We start from the raw sequence: 20,704 nt of genomic DNA, 5'->3' as shown, positions 1-20,704 counted from the left end.
GTCTTTGTCCAGTTTTTTTTTTTCTTTTTTTCTTCTTCAGTACTGTATTTATTTTTCTTATGTTTCTATGGAGTTTTTTTTTAAATTTTTGATTGCTGTTTTATTTTCATTATTCATAAGTTCTGGCCATTTTTTTCCTTTGTATTGACTTTTTTATGTTTTGAGGAAAAATTGGGAGAAAAAATTAAGAATTGTTTAATGCCTACTGTGTGACAAGCACCATGCTGAGCACTTTATAAATATTATTTCATTTGATCTTCATAATAACTCCAGAAGGTAAGTGCTATTATTACTCCATTTACAATTGAGAAAACTATTAAATAACTTCTTCAATGTTACACAGCTAGGAAGGGTCTGAGGCTGGATTTGAACTTGTCTTCTTGAATCTAGGTCTAGTGTTCTGTCTTTTTCTGGGAGGTCTGTGATCCTTAAATTATTTTTCTCTATCTAGTCTTTGAGATCAGTATGCCTGCTTATAGAGAGGTACATTCTTTTAATAGTTATTTTTATTTCTTATCTTTCTGATTGTCCCTCACTTTATATTCATTTTATTTCATGTTCACATTTTAATTTTCTTTACTATATTTTTTATTCACAATCGGTTTTCTTTTTGGTTTCTTTAGAATACCTTATCATAAGTGAATTTGTTTTTACATCCTGTTAAATTATTTCTTTTGCACAGTCCATAAACTCTTCTATTTGTTCCCTTCTAATGATTTCTCTCAGGAATGTCATTTCACTCTTAATCTATTTTGGAATGTCACACTGTGATTTCATGATCTCTTGGTGAGCTTATTATTTAAGAGATGTTTGCAACATTTTAGATATCTTATTACTCAAATTTTCTTCTGGTTCTAGTCTTTTCCTTGTTTAATCTATAGAAGTTTAATATTGAGATTTTATTCTCGATTTTTAATTAAATTTTCTTTCTCCTGAAATCTTTCTATGTTTTAGTGGTCCCTTCCCCCTTATATTCTTCTATTGCTACTTTCTAATTTTTCCATTTTTGATATTGTGGATTTATCTCTGGGGCTGTACCTTAAAGTTATCTCATTCTCTTCTCACCTTAATGATTTTTCTTTTAATTTTTTTTGTTTCCTTTCTGAGTTAGCTTCTGGTGGGATAGAATTGGCCCTAATTAGATTCCTATCAATTTCTTTTTAAAATGATTTGCAAATTTATTTTTTACAAATCTGTAGTATTTCTTCCTTTCATTGCCATTTCTCATTTAACAAAAAAAAAAAAAAAATTCATATAATACAGTGTGTATGTGTGTGTGTGTATGTGTGTATACAAAAATGTATGCACACTTTTTGTTATTGTTCAGTCACATCAGCTTTTGGTTAACCTCAATGGTCCTTTTTTTCCTTCACTATTTCTTGAAGTCTGTTCAAGATTATTTTTGTTGCTCCCATGACGATATCTATTTTATCTTCTGCCAATCCCCGTCTCCTATTGCCTTCAGTCTTTCCCAACATTAGGGTCTTTTCCAATTTGACTGAGGGAAATGTGTGTCTTATTATATAGTAAGACAGGGAGTCCTGTCTTATTATGTAGTTAATATATTTAAAATTTAGTTCAGTATTTGTCTTTCCAAAGAATAGTTTAAATTAATTTTTTCTGTTCCTAGATTTATTTACATTTCTTGTGTGTTTGCAAAGAAAATGATCAGCTCCCTAGGTATCTTTCTCTTTCTAGTTTTTTCTTTTAATGATTTTAATTTTTATTTATTTATTCCTTTCTTGGTTACTGTTAAGTTTTGACTATTTTGATCTTGCTGTCCAAAGGAGTCTCAAAAGTCTTCTCTAGCACCACAATTTGAAAGTGCTAATTTTGCAGTGTTCTGCTTTCCTTGTAGTCAAACTCTCACAGTTATACATTATTACCAGAAAAATCATAGCTTTGACTGTGAGATCTTTGTTGACAAGGTAATATCTCTTCTTTTTAGTATGCTGTCTAGGTTTGCCAAAGCTTTCTTTCTAATAATTTCCTTTTAATTTCATAGCTGCAGTCACCATCTTCAGTGATTGTGAGCCCAAGAACATAAAATACAATATTGCTTTCATTACCTCTGCTTGTCAGGAAGTGATGGAACTAGTTGCCATGATCTTAGTTTTTTTTTTTAAAATGTTAAGCTTCAAGCCAACTTTTTATACTCCCCTCTTTCATTCTCATTCAAGATTCTTCTTAATAATCTTTTTGGTATCATCATATTTGATATTGTTGACCAGCAACCTTAAATTCTAGCTTTTGATTTATTCAGCCTGGCATTTTGCATGATATACTCTGCATATAAGTTAAATAAGGTGGCAACAAACAGCCTTGTTCTGTTGCTTTCTCACTCTTAAATAAATATGTTATTCTATGTTCAGTTCTGTTACTTTTTGACCCTCATACAGGAGATAAAGTAAGATGATCTCTGATATTCATATCTTTTTTTGAGGACTTAACACATTTTGTTGTAATCCATATAGTAAATAGTTGTAGTGTAGTCAATGAAGTGCAAAAGTAGATGTTTTTCTAGAATGTTCTTGTTTTCTCCATATTTAGCAAATTTTGGCAGTTTGGTCTTTACTTTCTCCTCCTTTTGAAAACTAGCTTTCACAAATCAATTCTTGATTTACGTATTGCCAAGCATGTGAGATGAAGACAAGTTTTTGGTAATTTGAACATTCATTGGCATTATCCTTCTGTAGGATTGGTATGTAAAGACACAGGCACACACACACATACACACACACACACACACACCTGTGTCTGTCTATCTATTCATCCTGAATTCATCCAAGATGCTCTTGGAGGTGAGATCAACATGATTGGTTACATCAAGAACAGAGAGCTAGGATTCTTGTGGGGTTACTAACCATCCTTCTCCATTAAAGGAATGCTTGATTGATTTATATATATTTACATATATGTATGTACATCTGCATATTGCATACTCTTTAGTGGGTTAAGTTAGCAGATTGCCTGGTGCCTGCAAAGGTTTGTTAGTGATTATCTAAAACTTTTTTTTTAATGATACAAAGACAGTTCAAGGGCAATGTATCTCTTAGAGCTACTTTTGGACTTAAAAGATTATACCAGATGTTTTGGTATTTTCCCAGAAGCTGAGGATATGAGGGATAGCAAGTTTTCTTTTAATTAACTTGGAGGGATAACTGAACTCCTGTGATTAAGAAATGTCCATTGTTTGATCACATCATTGATTGTGATTTGTATAGCACTGCAGATGGACAGAGACAGCCAAACAGAAACTGGATGAATAGACACAGGGGTGTGTGTGTGTGTGTGTGTGTGTGTGTGTGTGTGTGTGTCCTTACATACCAAAAACAAGAAAGTTCTAGAAAAACATCTACTTATGTGCTTCATTGACTATACTACAACTATTTACTGTATGGAATACAACAAAACGTATTAAGTCCTCAAAAAGATGGGAGTATCAGAGATCATTTATATGATTAGAGATAGTGGGCCAGACTGTCTGGTGTCCACTAGTGTCCCTCAAAGATAAAAGATGAAGCAAAAATAAAGCAATGACAGTGTGACTTTAATGGAAGTGTTTTTCATGACTACACATGTATAACATAAATTGTTTGCATTCTCAAATCAGGGGTGTGTGGTGAAAGAGCAAGGGAGAGAATATGGAATTCTATGGAACTATGAAGTATTAAAAAGAATTGCTAAAAACTTTTTATGTGTAACTGAAGAAAAAATACTAAATTGAGAACTGAGCTTCTAAACTTAGCTCATAGGCAGAGGGAAAAAAAATGAAGCTTGAGCAGTCATACAAAAGGGGGCATTGAGATAGAATAGGATCAATTACAAAACAATAAATTACAAAATGATATAGAATCATTTTAATTTTTTCAAAAGTATTTAAAATTATTTTCCTTTATAATGGTTTTCTCATTGTCTGAATTCTTTTTTCTACCTATCACTTCATCACTTCAAAGCTATCTTCTCAGATTCCTCTCAAACTAATTCTTGATTTCTTATGACATTATAATATTCTTTTACATTTATATGCCACAGTTTGGTTAGTTATTCCCTAACATATAGGGATCCCCTTAGTTTCCTATTTTGAACTTCCAGAAAGGTTATTTTTCTCTTTCTTTGGCCTCTTGGTTATTTTTGGGTCAAAGGATAGAGTTCAGTGACTTTTGGAACAGTATTCCAAATTATTTTCCAGAATTGTTGGATTGCTGTACTCATGCATTTATTGAAATGCCTGTTTTAGTATAATCTTTTGCCATTTTCTTCTTCTTCTCAAGTTTCTCATTCTGATAAATGTGAGTTATAACCTCAGAATCAATTAAGTGATTTGGAGTATTTTTTTTCACATGGTGATTGTTAATTTATATTTCTTTTGAAATTTACTTCATATTATATCAGATACTAGAATGGTTCTTATATGTTTGAATCAGTTCTTTATATATCTTGGATAGGAGAATTTATTCAGAGAAATTTGTTGCAAAAATGTTTTCCTCAGTTTTCAGTTTCTGTTCTTATTTTTAACTTAATTAGTTATGTGTAAAACCATATATAACCCAAACTGCCCATTTAATTTTTTATAAAGATACAAAGATGGATCTTGATAAAGTGTGAGATGTTAGTCTTTACCCAATTTCTTCCAAACCACTTTACAGCAGTTTTTGTTTAGTAGTGAGTTCTTATTCTTTTTTTTTTTTTTTTTTTTGCTGAGGCAATTGGGGTTAAGTGACTTGCCTACGATCACACAGGTAGGAAATGTTAATTATCTGAGTTCAGATTTGAACTCAGGTCCTCCTGATTTTAGGGCTGGTGCTCTATCTACTGCACCACCTAGCTGCCCCTGCTAGTGAGTTCTTATCCTAGTATCTGAGATCTTTCGAGTTTATCAAATTTGATGTTACTCTATTTATTCACTTCTCTGTTGAATACTTAATCTGTTCTACTATTGGATCTCCATGTTTGTGTCTGTCTTTGTCTTTCTCTGCTTTCTTCCTCAGTCCTTTTCTTTCTTTTTTTAATCTAGCACCAAATTGTTGATTTTTAGTATTAGAGATAGTATAGAATAGTTAGAGGTCTGGTATTTGTAGATCACCTTTCTTCCCACTTTATTCACTTTTTACTTTTAAGATTTTTTTACTTTTTGTTCCTTTAAATGAATTTTATTATTATGAGTAATAATAATAATCCTTGATAGATTGGCATATCACTGAATAAATTAATTTATATTGCATTGTCATTTTTATTATAATGGCTCATTTTGCCTTTTCTCCATTTAGATCCTTCTGTATTTCTATACAGAATAATTTATAGTTGTATAGTTGCTGAGTAGTTTGGTAGCTAAACTCCCCAATATATTGTACCTTTCGTAGTTGTTTTCATTGTAATTTCCTGTTCTATCTTTTCTTTTGGTTTTATTAGTAATATATAAGTATGATGATTTTAAGAATTCATATTAAGTCCTTCAATTTTATTGAACTTATTGTTTAAAATAATGTTTAGTTAACTCTTTAGGGTTTTCTATCTAACTCATCATAACTGACTTTAAAAAACAATAATTTTATTTACTCCTTCCTTATTCTTTCCTCCCTGTAGTTCAAGAGAACTTATTGCTTTAGTTAGACTTTCTAATATTGTGTTAAATTGACGTGGCAGTAATGGCTATCTTTCTTTTATTCTTGATTTTGTTGGAAACATCTTTACCTTATCTCCATCACATATAATGTTCATTCTTGGTTTTAGTAAGATATTCTTAGTAAGATATTGAGGAAAAGTCTATTTCTTAAACTTCTTGTTTTTTTTTTTTTAATTGTAATAGATGTTGGACTTTTTCAAAAGCCTTTTTAGTATTCATTTATATAATGATGTTATCTATATTATTGATATACTTAATATGCTTTATTATATTTATAGTCATGGATTGAATTAGTTCAATATTTCTTGCATAAATCCAGCTTCAGTTTGGTTAGATAGTCTAATATATTGTTTTAGTCACTTTACAAATATTTTGTTTATTTTTTTTTGTATCTGTGTCCATTTGGTGTAGTCTGTTTTGTTTTTCCCTGTATCAGGTATCAAGACCATATTGTTACCATTGGCTTATTATTGCTTACAGTTCATATAATATTGGAATTAATTATTCTTTGAATTTGTTATAGAATTCACATTTAAGTTCATATGGTCCTGAAGTGTTTACACCCCTTGAGGGAGTTAATATATGGCTTGTTCAATTTATTTTTAAAAATATTACAATGTTTAAATAGTGTATTTCTGTGGTGTTCTCTTCTTTAAAATATAATGGTTCTCTGGGGGAGAGCAGGTTTCTTTGGGAGGTTTTCTGGAGGCAGCCTTAGTTTTAGTTACAACTAATAATCATTCGAATTGCAGCCAGGTGTTAAAAGTTCAGATATTTTATTGCTTCCTCCAAAATAGCCTGGTTAGTTTTCTTGGTGGCCTATCTCTCTGCTTGGTTCCTAGAGCTCCCTCTGAATGTCTCCAAATTCAAAGGTTTGTCCTTCAGCCTCCAGCCAGCACAAAGGTGGAAAATGGAATGAATCTCTTGTCTCCTTGCCTGGGGCTGGGCAGCTTTCTGGAAAGTCTTTTAGACCAGCCTTGGTCTCAGTGGGGGAAGTGCAGGAACCCAGCCTCCACAGCTGTGAGATAAAGTGAATCTGCTCGAACCTCTGAGAGTGGGCTTCTCCTGAACTGCCCTGATTGGCTCACTGAAGCTTTATTTATGCTGGGTCAATCAAAAGATTGACTCCTCCTCTGAGGGAGGGATTAAGAGAGGTGTGAATTCACAAAGTTATAAAGTTAACTTTGTGAATCTCCCATACTTATGAACTCCAATGAGTACTTAAATACATTGGTGAGTTAGAGAATTTGCTAAGTACCATGCGGAAATTATATAATTATTGTCTCTATCAACTCTAATGAGTTAACATTTTGTAAGGATTCCAATATATTTCTTCTTTTATTTATATATTATATGTTATATTTCAAAGTATTTATCCATATACTCTGTTTTCAATTTTATTGACATAATTGGGCAAAAGAATTTCTGATAATTTCCTTAATTTCCTTTTCAATTTTTATGAAATCTCCTTTCCCTCTCATTTTTCTGTATTAAATATTTTCCTTTCTTCTAAAATTATGTGAACTATTATTTTTTTTTTTCAGATTGATGCTGGTTTATTAATCCATTAAAAATTTATTAATGTCCCCTATAAATTTTAGGATTTCTACTTTATTGTTTACTTTGGGATTTTTTATTTGTATAAATTTTTAAAAATTGCCTAATTTATTGATTTGTTCTTTGTTTTGTTGATAAAAGCATTATATATTATTAATTTTTTTCCTAAGAACTGTTTTACTCATAAGTTTTGGTATATTTTCTCATTATTGTCATTTTCTTTGATGACATCTATTGTTTCTCTGATACATTTCTTGACCTACCAGTTTTTTTAGAATTATGTTGTTACATGTTTAACATATATTGGAATATATATATATTGTTCAGGGGAGAGATGGAGGGGAAGGGAGAGAGAAATATTTGAAACAAAAAGTTTTGCAAGGGTGAGTGGTGCAAACTATCTTTGTATATATTTTGAAAATAAAAAGTTATATTATTTGTCTACTCCATGGTTACTTTTGAACTTTTTCTTCAAATTTAATTGGTATTTGATTGTTAAATTCATTTAGTATTTTTATTTTTTTGAATTTTTGGTGAATTATTTATGCTGTAGTACATGATTAATTTTTGTAAAGCCTTCATGCATAACTGAGGAAATGAACTGCTTTAAATTTTTGTTCAGTAATACCAAGGATTTAGCATCTCTTATTATTCTTAAATTCTGTTCAAGTCCATACCATCTTTCTTGTTTATTTAGGTTGGAAACAAGTTCATTGAGGTCTCCTACTCTGATGATATTACTCCTGCAAATTGATTAACTTTTTCAATTATCTTGTTGCCTATTCTTACTTAGACATTTCGTTAATTTAATAACTATCAATTATTGCCCTTGATTTATTATCTATGGTTCCTGTAAGCAGTAATACTTACTTTCCTGCTTATCTCTTTACTGTAGCTTCTTATGAAATCATCATTGCTATTTTTGAGTTCAGATGAACCATAATCAGTTTTATTGAAGCCTTTAATTATGTATCCATGTGAATTTTTATCTTTCAAGTGTCAGCATATTGTTTGTGGTTTCCAATGAATTCTACTCTTTTCCATTTTGCGATTGGTAATTGTGTATTTCCTTTCATCCTGTCTTTTAATTTTTTTCCCTCTTTGTTCTCACCTTTTTTTTTTTTTTTTTTTAAACAAACATGAAGATGGTGAAAGAGGAAGTGTTCTATAAAATTGGAGTATATGCATGTGGGTATGTGTGTGTGTATGTATATGTGTTGGAAGTAGGATGTAATAATGTTCATTCAGTCTTCCTCTTGACTTTCATGGCATATACCTTACTTTCTTCCATACTTTCTTCAAATTTAAATACTCTTCTAATTATTTACCTCTATTATATCTTTCCTATCCCAGTATAATCTCTTTTTCTTTTCATTTCTGTCTTCTCTAAGATCATTAAACCAGAATAAAACCAAAATTAAGCCCTCTATCATATTTGCCTTTCTCTTTGAGTCTTAAATATATTAGGGTTCTAAAAAGATATTTGATTCATGTCCCTTTATTAGCATATTAACAGTTCATTCTCTCTAGTCCCTTTAGATGTATTTAGCTTTTGTTTTCATTGGGAATGCTTGTATACCCCCATTTCAGTAAAAAAAAAAAAAAATCTATTCCTTTCCCCTTTAGGAGTACATTAGATTTTGCTGAATAAATTATTCTTGCTTGTAAAATTTTATTTGCCTTTTAGAACATTATATTTCAAGTTCAACTCTTCATTAAAATTGCTGCCAAGTCTTGTTTGCTCTTTACTGATCCATTTCATTTGATTTCTTCCAAATACTGTTGTAATCCTTGTGTCTGGGGACATTTTTTTCCCTTCTGAAAGTCTACTCAGACGTGGGGGGTTACTTGTAGAAATTTAATCCTTTTGTATTTTTCAGATTTCTTTATTTATTTCTTTATTCTTTATTCTTTATATTCTTTATTCTTATTTCTTTAGAGTATGTGGTAAGTTTGCTCATCTCATTATCCTAGTGTCTAGGTTGGGTGGCCTTTGCTTGTGTCAAGTTCCAGTTCCTCTTGGTGTGGACAGATCCTGCTTACTCCTGAATGTGGTGACTAAAAGTAGCTCTATCCCTCTGAGAGAATTATTTGGACTTGTTTCCTTTTGCTGGATGCTAAATTAAGGGCTACTCAGATGCTGCTTAGGAGCTTGCTTCTATTGTGTGTAGCTGAGCTAGTTCTTCTCTCTCCTCTATCTCCCGTTATGAGGTGACTCAGGATGTGACTGAACTATCTTTTTCACCGAACTTCACAGTTTCTTTCTCCCCTTTCTCTTGCCATGGAACTTATCACTTTGACTCCTTTGAGACTTTGCTGGCTCTTGCATCTGAATTTCTGAGATATTACTGTACCAGTCTCTTCCTAATATTGTATTCTTGTCTTTTGGGGCTGTCTCATTGTATTTCATCATCTGTAAAACAGAAATAATAACATCTATCTTACAGTGTTGCTGTATAGATAAATTTAGTTATTTGATATATTATTGAATTTTTTAAATAACTTGTTCATCTCAGTAGTAACTTTTAATTGCAGTAAGGAACCTTTCCTTTAAGACTGTCAATTTATTTGTGTAAATCATCATTCTTTTACTAACTTATTGTGTAATTTATTATGCCTTAATTTTCTATTGTAAAATAATCTCTGCTTTCTTTGGGATTTTTTATCTATCTATCTATCTTCTCTCCATATCTGTATGTGAACATATTTTTTCCTCTGCTAGAATGTAAGCTCAAGTGTAGAGATTGTTTTATTTTTGTCTTTATATTCCCAGATTAACTGGTTAGCTTACTTTTGTCCTTGATGAGGCAATAAAATATAAGCTCTTTGGAGGAAAACATGTGTCTCTATAACAAGTCAAAGTGAAGTAGTACTAAGTGTAGTTGTTATCCTCTTTTTGTGGTTGACATTGTGTTGTTGACAATATTTCTAAGCTAGTAATTCTTGTAAAATTTTTTGTTGGAAAAATAGAATAATTCATATAATAATAATAATAATAATAATATATATATATATATATATATATATATATATAATTTAAGGGTTATATATTGATTGCTGTACATGTTTTTAAAACAGATATGACCATATTCTGAAATGGGAACTCTTCCAGCTTGCTGACCTCGATACATACCAGGGGATGCTAAAGCTGCTCTTTATGAAGGAACTGGAACGTATTGTTAAATTGTATGAAGCATACAGAGAAGCTCTTCTGACAGAATTAGAAAACCGCAAGCAAAGACAGCAGTGGTATGCCCAGCAACATGGCAAAAATTTTTAAGCTAATTTTTAATGAAAATTTGTGAAGTTTTATAATGACTTTAAAATGTTTTCACTTAAAAAAAAAAAAAAACTTTTGGCTAAGAAAAGCAGCTTTCATTTTGTTGATATTGCACTATTAAATAATTCTGTATATATTTGGATTTATATGGCAAAACACTCCTTTTTTGATTAAAGAAATAAATGTAGCTTATTCCCTTGAGAGCCAGGTAGTGCTGATTCAGTTGATTCTAACATTACCTTTTAAAAGTTGTGTTGTTTAGGAAACTGCCAAATGAATTTTATAAATTGAGTTATATATAATGAAGAACACTATCACTACCAAACAGTTATTATTAAACACAAAAATCATCATTTGGTAATTTCTTAGAGCTGAGAAGTACCAATGGAAAAATCAAGTTTATTACACATACACAGATGTGTGTATGCGTGTGTGTGTGTGTGTGTGTGTGTGTGTTTGCGTGTGCTTACATACAAATGTTATGATATTTACATAACAGATATTTACAGCTCTATATATTAAACTAAAATAATGAAGATAATTCAATTACTATGTAATAGTACAAAACATGTCAAAATGGGACAGTTATTTATAACTTTCATATAATGAACTTTAAAAACTTCAAGAAAGCTTTATTTAAAGATGTTTTCAGTTTACTTGCAAAAACATTCTTTAGCATAAGAGGGAGAGGGACTTGGATCTCACACTATTATGTGTCCTGAGGCACAAGCCTACCTCTGGGAGACAGTGAGAATAGAAAAGAAGACCTGAATAGAATCCTGGCTTTGCAGTTTGCTACCTTTGTGATGTTGGGAGTGTCATTTGACTTTTATGGACTTCAGTTTCACATCTGTAAAATGACAGGCTTGGATAAGATGAATTCTAAGGCTCTATTTGGTCCATCACTTTTACCAATCTTAGTATAATGCTGCAGAAACACAATTTAGCTTAATGTAATCATTGTGGTCTTTTTTTTTTTATCAAAACATAGTAGATTTATATCTTGATATGTTGATAGGTTGATTAAGCCATCAAACTAAAGAGCAGGGATTCAGCAAGAAGATATTTTCAAAATTATTTGACATTTTTATGTCTTGTAAGAATTTTTCATAAAGCTTTTAGATTATATAACTATTCTTCTGAATTATTTTTTATTGTTTCCATAAGTTGTCTAAATGTTTAGGATCATGTTTAGTGCAATACTTACAATGATTTCATGTGACATTTCCTTATAAGTCCCAAGAAGTCAATAAATTTCAAAGGTTTTTTTTTCAGAGTATGTTTTATCACTTATATGTGCATTGATAATACCATATAATAAGTCTATATTGTTATAAAAAAGATTTTCACTTTATGAAAAGCTTCTTAATTATAGTTTTATGAAATTTAAGTATGTTTGCTTGAGTTCATGTAATTCAATTTACTAGTAAAGCAGTAGTTGAAATAATCAGAAATATCACTGACACTGAAGATTGTGATGTTACTGTATTTTTCAATTGCCTTCAACATATAGTATATAGTAACATGTTGGACATAAAAACTTTAAAGATCTTTCTCATCCTAAAAATTCTTTTACCACTCATATTGTTCTAACTAATTAGGATTAGAGCTTTTTTTTTTTCTTTTTTCTTTCTTTCTTTCTTTCTTTTTTTTTTTTTTTTTTTTAAAGAAATTAGGCAATATAAGAGTATAATTTGCTTTCCCTCAGGGGACACATTTCTGTAATATGAATTCTTATCCAGTTCTAAATGATCAATTCCTTTGGAAGCTTTAAAACCTTGTGCCTTTCAACATATTTATTTTACAAGTTTGTATTTAAACTATTACTGATTAAAATTAATATTTTATTTTAGTTTATCAATTGATCTTTAGATGGGAAGTGTCTACATTTCTTAAAAATCACAAAATAAATTTTTTAACAAAATCCAGTTTTTGTAAAAATATAATGGTATTGTACAAATTGTGATAACCAATCTTTATCATACTGTCTTCAAACTTCTCAAATACTCTAATGACATAATCGGTCTCTCAGGAAAGTGAACTTTAATAATAGTACAACCTGGTCAAAGAATAAACTCGTAAGGAATTCATTTTATATATTATTCTAGAAGGAAAAAGAACTACAAGACAGTGGAATTTTGGAATATGTTTGTAAAATTATTTTTTGTTCATTTATGACAAATAGAAGGACCACTTTAATCACGAAAAAGAAAAAAAACTATAGTTTTTGACACAACAAATGAAAAATGTAATCAAAATAACAGTTTATAGTATGTCTAAAATGATAATAGTATGTATCAAACATTGGATTAATATAATATGCTTATACAAATACTTATATGAATGATTTTTATTTTATTTCTTCAGAAATCAAATTAGCATATAGAAACTTATAGCAATACCATTACACATTTATATAAGCATTTTTACACATAATTATAAGCCAGTAGTATTAGTAAATTCAAATGGAACACATGTATTAATAAGAGAATACATTTTATATAACTTATAATATGTTACAGAAAAACTGGGAAACCATGCTTATATTTGCTTATTAAATATTTAAGTAAAAAGGAAACAATTAATTTTCAACTTTTTGTTTTAATCTTAAATACTTTAAAATATGTACATGGATGCATGTAACTCTGATGATTTAGTGGATAAATGTCCATGCACCTATTTTATAATTGTGAATTACATTTTCTTCTGTTTTGCTTCTTCAGTAGAATTTGATTTTGATGCAGGAAAAGCATGATGATACAAATGTCTGTGGGTTGATGCTGCACTATACAGTTTATATAATGCCTGGAAGTACAAAAGAAAAACTTGAAAAATATGGTTAATTTTATTAAATATTTAAGTAGGCAAACATAATTACATCTTATAATTGTTCTTCTTTAGTGTCTTAAACATTCCATTTTGGGACATCTTAATCAAGTTATTCCTTAGATCAAGCAATCATTATCTCTTCTGAGTCTTTTCTTCATGAAGTTAAATATGAAAAATTATCTCAACTGATCCTTAGTTGATTCTTCACCATATATAATAGTTATCCTTAAGATAGTCTCTAGCTTTACCAATGTTTTCCCCAATGGACAGAACTCACTATTCCCAGGACAGGGTCTGACCAGGACAAGGTATAGTAGAACTATCATTTCCCTAATGCTGGATACCTTTCTTAATTCTTGATTCAGGCTTTTAAGCTCATGTACGATATATCACAAATATCATATGAGATCATATCAGCATTTTTAGTTGCCATATTTTCAATTCAATTCAAGCCAGAATGACCAAATGTTTTCAAATAATATTTTGCCCATATAAGCTTCTGTGGTATTGTACTTGTGAAGCTCCTTTTTTGAATTGATGTTTCTATTTAAATTTCATCTTTATAGATTTGATCCAGTGTTCTAACCTGTCAGGATATTTTAGGATTCTGACTGTTGAAGCAAAGTGTTTGCTCTCTTGCCTAATATTAGATCATAACCACATTAGATAAACAGGTCACCTATGCCTTTAAAATGTACCCTGGCATATGGCCATATAGATAAAACTGGGATTATTATTAGAGAGTGCCTTCTGAATTATCATTGACTTCTCAAAGGGTTTCATAACAAAGAACTATTCTATAACATTCTTATTTAGAAAATTTCTATTTATCACAGAACTTAGTATCACTGATAAATAGTGCTAAAATTTGTCATCTTTCTTGATGACTCCTGCATTATTTAGGTAGCATTATCAAATGGACTATCCATATAGTAACATGTCCTAAGCAGTCAATAACCATTTATTGGATGTCTACTATGTGCCAGACACAATGCTAAGTGCTGGGAATGCAAAGAAAGACCAAAAAATTAAACAAAAACAAAAAACATTCCTTTCCTCAAAGGAGCACACAGTTTTAACAGGGGAGACAACATAAAAATAACTGTGTAAAATAAGATATTGACAGAGTAAATTGGAAATAATTACTATTGAGAAGAAGTCAAGAAAAGCTCTTTATGGAAGTTAGGATTTTAGTTGGGACTTGAAAGAAGCTATGATATAGAGATGAGGATGGTGAGAGCATGCTAAGCATAAGGTGGCCAGAAAAAATTCCTAGAGTTCCAGAATGGCAGAGTAAAAGACTGGTACTCACCTGAACTCTGCCTAATTGTCCTCCAAACAATGTTAAATTAACATTTCAAAATTAATTCTGGAGTGGCAGAACCAAAAAAGGGTTATAGGGTGAAACAGTTTCCTAATCCAAGACAATTAGAAATTCAGCAGGAAAGATCTGTCCCATTTGGAAGTGGAAGTGAAAGGTATTCCTGAATAGGACTTGCTCCTGCAAGTTTGTAGCAGGCTATGGGCGACACTGAAGTGAAAGCAGTGGATTTTGGAGCTCTCAGTCTACAGATGATAAAGGGGATTGTGCAATTGGTCAGAAGATTACAGAGTATCCTTTGCTGGCACTGGATGCAGTACTCTGTTGGGTTGTAGTTCCATGGTAAAAAGGAGCAGTGGTTCACGATAGTATGTGGCCTGCAGGGAAACAGGGACACTGGACAGAGTTCCAGGGTAAAGAAGAGTGCTTATGGCCACTCAGATCATAATATAGGCCAAGACAGCAGTAACTGCACTGCTTCTTAGATCATACCACCTTGGAAGAACTGAAAACTTACAAGCATCTAAACTAATTGAAAACAATAGCACATAAAAACCAAACCAAAACAAATCCTAAAACTTTAGACAATGATATCTCCTCTCCAGCCTATTAGCTAAGTTAGCAGAAACTAACTTTAACATGAAGTTAAAAGTCAAGAAATAGGCTGGGAAATGAGTAAACAACAAAAGAACCTAACTATAGAAAATTACTTTGGTGACAGAGAAGATCAGAACACAAACTCAGAAGAAACAACATTAAAGCAGATGTATGTAAAGAGGTTTCAGAGCTCATAAAGGTTTAAAAACTTAAATGAGAGGTAGAAGAGAAAGTGGGAAAAGAAATGAAGATAATAAAAGTGTCAAAAAATACTGTAAGAACCAAAATAGGCCACAACATCCACTGAAGAGAATAACTCCTTAAAAAATAAAATTAGCCAAATGGAAAAAGATGTACAAAAATTCACTGAGGAAAAGGACTCCTGAAAAGGCAGAATTAGCTAAATGGAAGTGGAGGTACAAAAGCTCACTGAAGAAAATAATAACTTAAAAAATTAAAACTGGTTGAGTAGAAGTTAATGACTCCATGAGATATAAAAACAAAAACAAAATAACTTTAAAAAAAATAAAAGAAAACGTGAAACAATTCATTGGAAAAAAATTGATCTGGAAGATAGATCAAGGAGAGAGAATTTAAAAGTTATAGGACTATATGAAATCATGATTAAAAAAAAAACTCCATGAAAATGATTTTAAAAAGTGTTTTAAAAAATTATCAAGGAAAACTGTACATATATCCTCAAACCAGAGGGTAAAATAGAACTGGAAAGAATCCACTGATGACAAACTGAATGAAATATATCTGAATATTTGGAATTTTATAACCAAATCCCAGAATTCCCAGGTTAAGGAGAAAATATTGCAAGCAGCCAGAAAGAAACAATTCAGATATTATGGAACTACAATTAGGATCATACAAGATGTAGTGAGGGGTGGAGGGCTTGGAACATGATATTCCAGAGGGCACAAGAGCTAGAATTACAGCCAAGAATTACTAACCTGGCAAAATTGAGTATAATCCTGCAAATGAAAAATGGATATTTAATGAGATTTAGAACTTTAAAGCATTCCTGATGAAAACACCAGAACTGAACAGAAAAATTTGACTTTCAGATATGACAAAACATAAAAAGGTAGTTAGAAAAGAGAAATCATAAGGCATTCAATAAAGTTAAACTGGTTAACGTGGAAAAATTATACTTGTAACTCTTAAAAATTTGATCATTATTAGGGTAATTAGGAGTGTACATAGATGAGCACAAAGTTGACTATGATGGAATGATATTAAAAAACTCTTAAAAAATAGTCACTAAGAAAAGGGCAAAAGGAAAGGCAGAATGTGTTATGTTATCTCATAAAAGAGAGGTGTGTGAAAGCTTTTATAGAGAGGAGTGGGTAGCACATGAATCTTTACTGTCATCATAATTAGATCAAAGAGGTTGGGTATAGAATTCTCTTATCCCAAAGAGCAATAAGGAGGGTATAAAAGCAGGAGGGAATCTGATAGAAAGGAGAAAAAATTGGGTGAGGCATTAGTCAGAAGCAAAATGCTTGAGAGGTGGAATAGACTGAAAGAAGAGAGAAAAGAGGGAAAAAGTATGATAGAGAGATATACACAGTAATTATAACTGAATGTGATTAGGATGAATTCACCTATAAACTTTCCTCTCAGAACTAGATAAATCTAACTAACCAAAATAATTAAAAAAGAAGTTAAAGAGATGAAGAGAACTTTAGAAAGGTTAAATATGATAGATCTCTAGAGAAAATGGAATGGGAATAGAAAGGAATATACCTTTTTTCTCAGTGGTACATGGCACCTACAGAAAAAGAGACAATCAAATGCAGAAAAAAAAATGTTCAATATACCCTTTTCAGAACATAATGCCATGAAATTATAATCAATAAAGGGCCATAAAAATATTGATGAAAGATTAATTGGAAACCAATTAAATCCTAAAAAATGAGTGGGTCAAAGAAGAAATCATAGAAACAATGAATAATTAAAGAGAATGATTACAATGAGACAACATCCTGATATTTATGGGATGCAGCCAAAATAGTATTTAGGGAAAATTTACATCTTCAAATGCTCACATCAATAAAATAGAGAAAAAAACATATCAATGAATTGGGTATGATACAAAGAAAAACTAGAGAAAGAACAAATGAAAAATTTGCAATTAAATACTAAATTGGAACTCCTTAAAATCAAAAGAGAAATTAATAAAATTGAAAGTAAGGGAACCATTAAAATAATAAAGCTAGAAGCTGGTTTTATGGAAAAAAAAACCCAATAAAATAGACAAACTATTAATTTGATTTAAAAAAGAAAGAAGAAAATCAAATTATCTCTATGAATGAAATGACAAGAAAAAGTTTAGTTCACTACCAATGAAGATGGAATTAAAGCACTTATTAGGAACTATTTTGCCCAATTGTTTGCTGGTAAACAAAGTGAAATGGATAAGTATCTACAAAAATATAAATTGCCCAGGTTAACATAAGATGTAATAGAATATCTAAATAATCCAATCTTGGAAAAAGAAATTGAACAAGCTACATTAGAAAAAACCACAAGGACCAGATAGATTCACAAATGAAATTTCAAAACTATATAAGCTATTTGGGAAAATAGGTTAAGAAAGAGTCCTACTAAATTCCTTGTACAACACAAATATGATTTTGATGCCTAAACCAGGAGGAGCAAAAGCAACAACAAAAAAGCTATTGACCAATTTTCTTAATGAATATTGATGCAAAAATTTCAAATAAAATACTAACAAAGATCTACAACAGTCTATCACAAATATCATACACTAGGACCAAATGAGATTTATACTAGGATGCAGGACTAGTTCATTATTAGAAAACTATTAGCATAATATACCATGTCAATAACAAAAACAGCATAAATCATAGGATTATCTCAAAGTAGAAAAAGGGTTAGACAAAATACAACACTTATTCCTATTTTTAAAAAATCATAGAAATGAATGGAGCTTTCTTAAAATAATAAATAGTATTTATCTAAAATCATTAGCAAGCATTATTTCTAATGGGGGTAAGCCAGAAACCTTCCCAATAAAGTCCAGGTGAAGCAAGAATGCCCATTTTTACTATCATTCAGAAAAAGAAATTGAAGGAATTAGACTGTGCAATGATGGAACAAACTGTCATTCTGTGCTGCTGATATGATGTAATATTTAGGGAATTCTAGAGAATCAACTAAAAAACTAGTTGAAATAACTAGCAAAGTTGCAGCATATAAAAAATAAACAGAAAAATTATCAGTTTTTCTATATATTACTAACAAATAAAGCAACAAGAGAGAGAGAAATTCCATTTAAGAAAATTGTGGACAATATAAGGCCAATTCAGGAACTTTATGAGCAAATTTATAAAATCAGTTGGCAGAAACTAGATATGAACAATACCAAGATAAAATCAAAATGGGTACATGATTTAGACATAAAGAATGATACCATAAACAAATTAGAGAACATTGAAAAGTTTGCTTGTCAGATCTATGAAGAATTTATGATGAAACAAGATAGAGAGCATTATTAAATGTAAAATATATGGTTTTGATTGGGAATCTTAGGAGATGGAGTAATCTTTTGGACGAACAGCCAAGTGGATAGTATCACAGCACAGAATACATGAATATGAATTATTTAGTTCTTTTAACATGAAACTGGAGGCAGCTTTTGTCAAAAAATTTTATTTTTGATCCCATAGGGAACCTATAGAGTTTACTGAGTGAGTGTGTGTGTGTGTGTGTGTGTGTGTGAAAGAGAGAGAGAGAGAGAGAAACAGACAGACAGACAGACATGGTTTTACATGCTTTAGAAAGATTAATTTGGCAGTTGAGTGGAGGATAGAATAGGAATGAAAAGAGGTTTGAGGCAGGGAGACTAAACAAGTTATCATAATAGTACAGGCATGAAATGACGAGGACCTACATCAGAGAAATGGCATTGTCAGAGAGAAAAGGTGGCATATTTGAGAAATGTTAGGCAACTAGATTCAAGTCAACTTGCAACAGATTGCTTTTAGGAGGGGAGAGTAAAGAGTCAAGAATGACATTTTAAGTTGGTGAGTCTGGGTGATTTGGAGGGTGGTGGGGTCCTATACAAGAATAAGGAAGTTCAGAAGAAGGGATGGTTTAGGAAGAAAGATAATGAGTTCAATTTTGGACATGTTGAATTTAAGATGTGTATAGGACCATATCTAGATTGAGATATTTAATAGGCAACTTGGAGATACAAATCTGGAGGGTAGGTTTGGGTCATTTAAGTAGATTTAAAAATAATCAGCATAGAAGCAATATTTGAATCCCAATGAGCTTGAACAAGATGGAGTGAGATCTCTAAAAGACAGTTGTGAAAATCAAATAAGGCTTCATCTACCCCAGAATTGGAGTAGGCCTGAAGGTAGTCCTTGGGCATTGACCCTTACTGCTATTCTTCCATGATATCATTTCCTTCCTAACTCAATCAAATATGGGCAGTTATGTACTTTTTGGCCAAAGTTCAATTTCCTGGGTAGTTCCCACGGTTAGGATGTAAGACCCTTAGCCAATGAGAATGAGGGTCAGTGGTGGGAGGGGTTTTTGGGTTAGGGACTATTTAAACTTTTGACATGTCTTCAAAAGTGCCTCCTCCCTTCAATTGCTTGCTTGACTAGAGGGACACATGCTTCTTGGGAGAATGTATAATAAACCTTCGTTTTGCTCTTACAGATATCTCCAGCTTTTTTTTTATTATATGGTGGTCACTCACCTCTCTTAGTCACACAAGCTGATGAGATCACTAAATGACACAGTACAGAGGGAGAAAAGAGGAAGGCTCAGCACTGAGCTCTGGGGAACCATCACCATTAATGGTCAGACCTGGCTGAAAATCCAGAAAAGGAGACTGAGAAGGAGCAATTAGAAAGACATCTAGGCTTGAGTAGTGTCATGAAAGTTTAGAAAAAAGTATCAAGGATTAAAGGTTATTAAGAATGTGAAAAGGTCAAGGAGAAGTTAAGGAAAAGGTGATTTGACAATTAAAGAGATCATTAGTAACTTTGGGGAAAGTAGTTTTCATGTAAATGATGAGATTAAAAGTTAGAAAATAGAGTTTAGAGAGTAGGGAAAAAATAAAAATTTAATAGTGGACCCAGCATAACAATGACTACTGATAGCATTTTCTTGGAATCCAAGCACAAAAGAGAAAGGAGATATAGGATGACAGCAGGATGGATCAAAGTAAAGGTTTTTTTAGCATGGGGGGAGACATGGACATGTTTGAGGGCAGGAGAGAAACAGACAGTAGGAAAGGACAGATTGAAGATAAAAGACAGTGAGATTAATTGGGAGGAGCAGAAATCTATTGGAGGAGATGGGATGGAATGAGATTACTTGTACTTATTGAGGAGTTTGCCTTGGCAAGAAGAGTTATCTCCCTTCATGTGAGATTGGGGTGAAGGAGAAGAGAGTAATAAAAAGCACCTTAGTGATATGAAATGAGGAGTGGAAAAGGAACTCT

General features: G+C 31.4%; 2 protein-coding genes across 6 annotated transcripts in view; one reads left to right on the top strand and one right to left on the bottom strand.

Moving 5' to 3' along the window:
• SAV1 (salvador family WW domain containing protein 1) overlaps positions 1–12,795 on the top strand; it is a 54,846-nt gene extending 42,051 nt beyond the window's left edge. For 2 of the 3 annotated variants that reach the window (XM_003756415.4, XM_031952923.1), the window contains exon 5: positions 10,262–12,795. In XM_003756415.4, coding sequence (XP_003756463.1) covers positions 10,262–10,463 — 202 coding nt within the window. In that variant the 3' untranslated portion in view covers positions 10,464–12,795. The remainder of the gene's footprint in view (positions 1–10,261) is intronic. The other variant, XM_012549253.3, reaches the window with a different exon arrangement.
• ATL1 (atlastin GTPase 1) overlaps positions 12,393–20,704 on the bottom strand; it is a 103,363-nt gene continuing 95,051 nt past the window's right edge. For all 3 annotated transcript variants that reach the window (XM_031952922.1, XM_031952920.1, XM_023503230.2), the window contains one exon: positions 12,393–13,268. In XM_031952922.1, coding sequence (XP_031808782.1) covers positions 13,158–13,268 — 111 coding nt within the window. In that variant the 3' untranslated portion in view covers positions 12,393–13,157. The remainder of the gene's footprint in view (positions 13,269–20,704) is intronic.

This window comes from Sarcophilus harrisii, chromosome 2 (genome assembly GCF_902635505.1).
Source record: "Sarcophilus harrisii chromosome 2, mSarHar1.11, whole genome shotgun sequence".
Classification (NCBI taxonomy): domain Eukaryota; kingdom Metazoa; phylum Chordata; class Mammalia; order Dasyuromorphia; family Dasyuridae; genus Sarcophilus; species Sarcophilus harrisii.
Note: the sequence above shows the minus strand (reverse complement) of the source record. Positions and strands in the feature narration are given on the sequence as shown.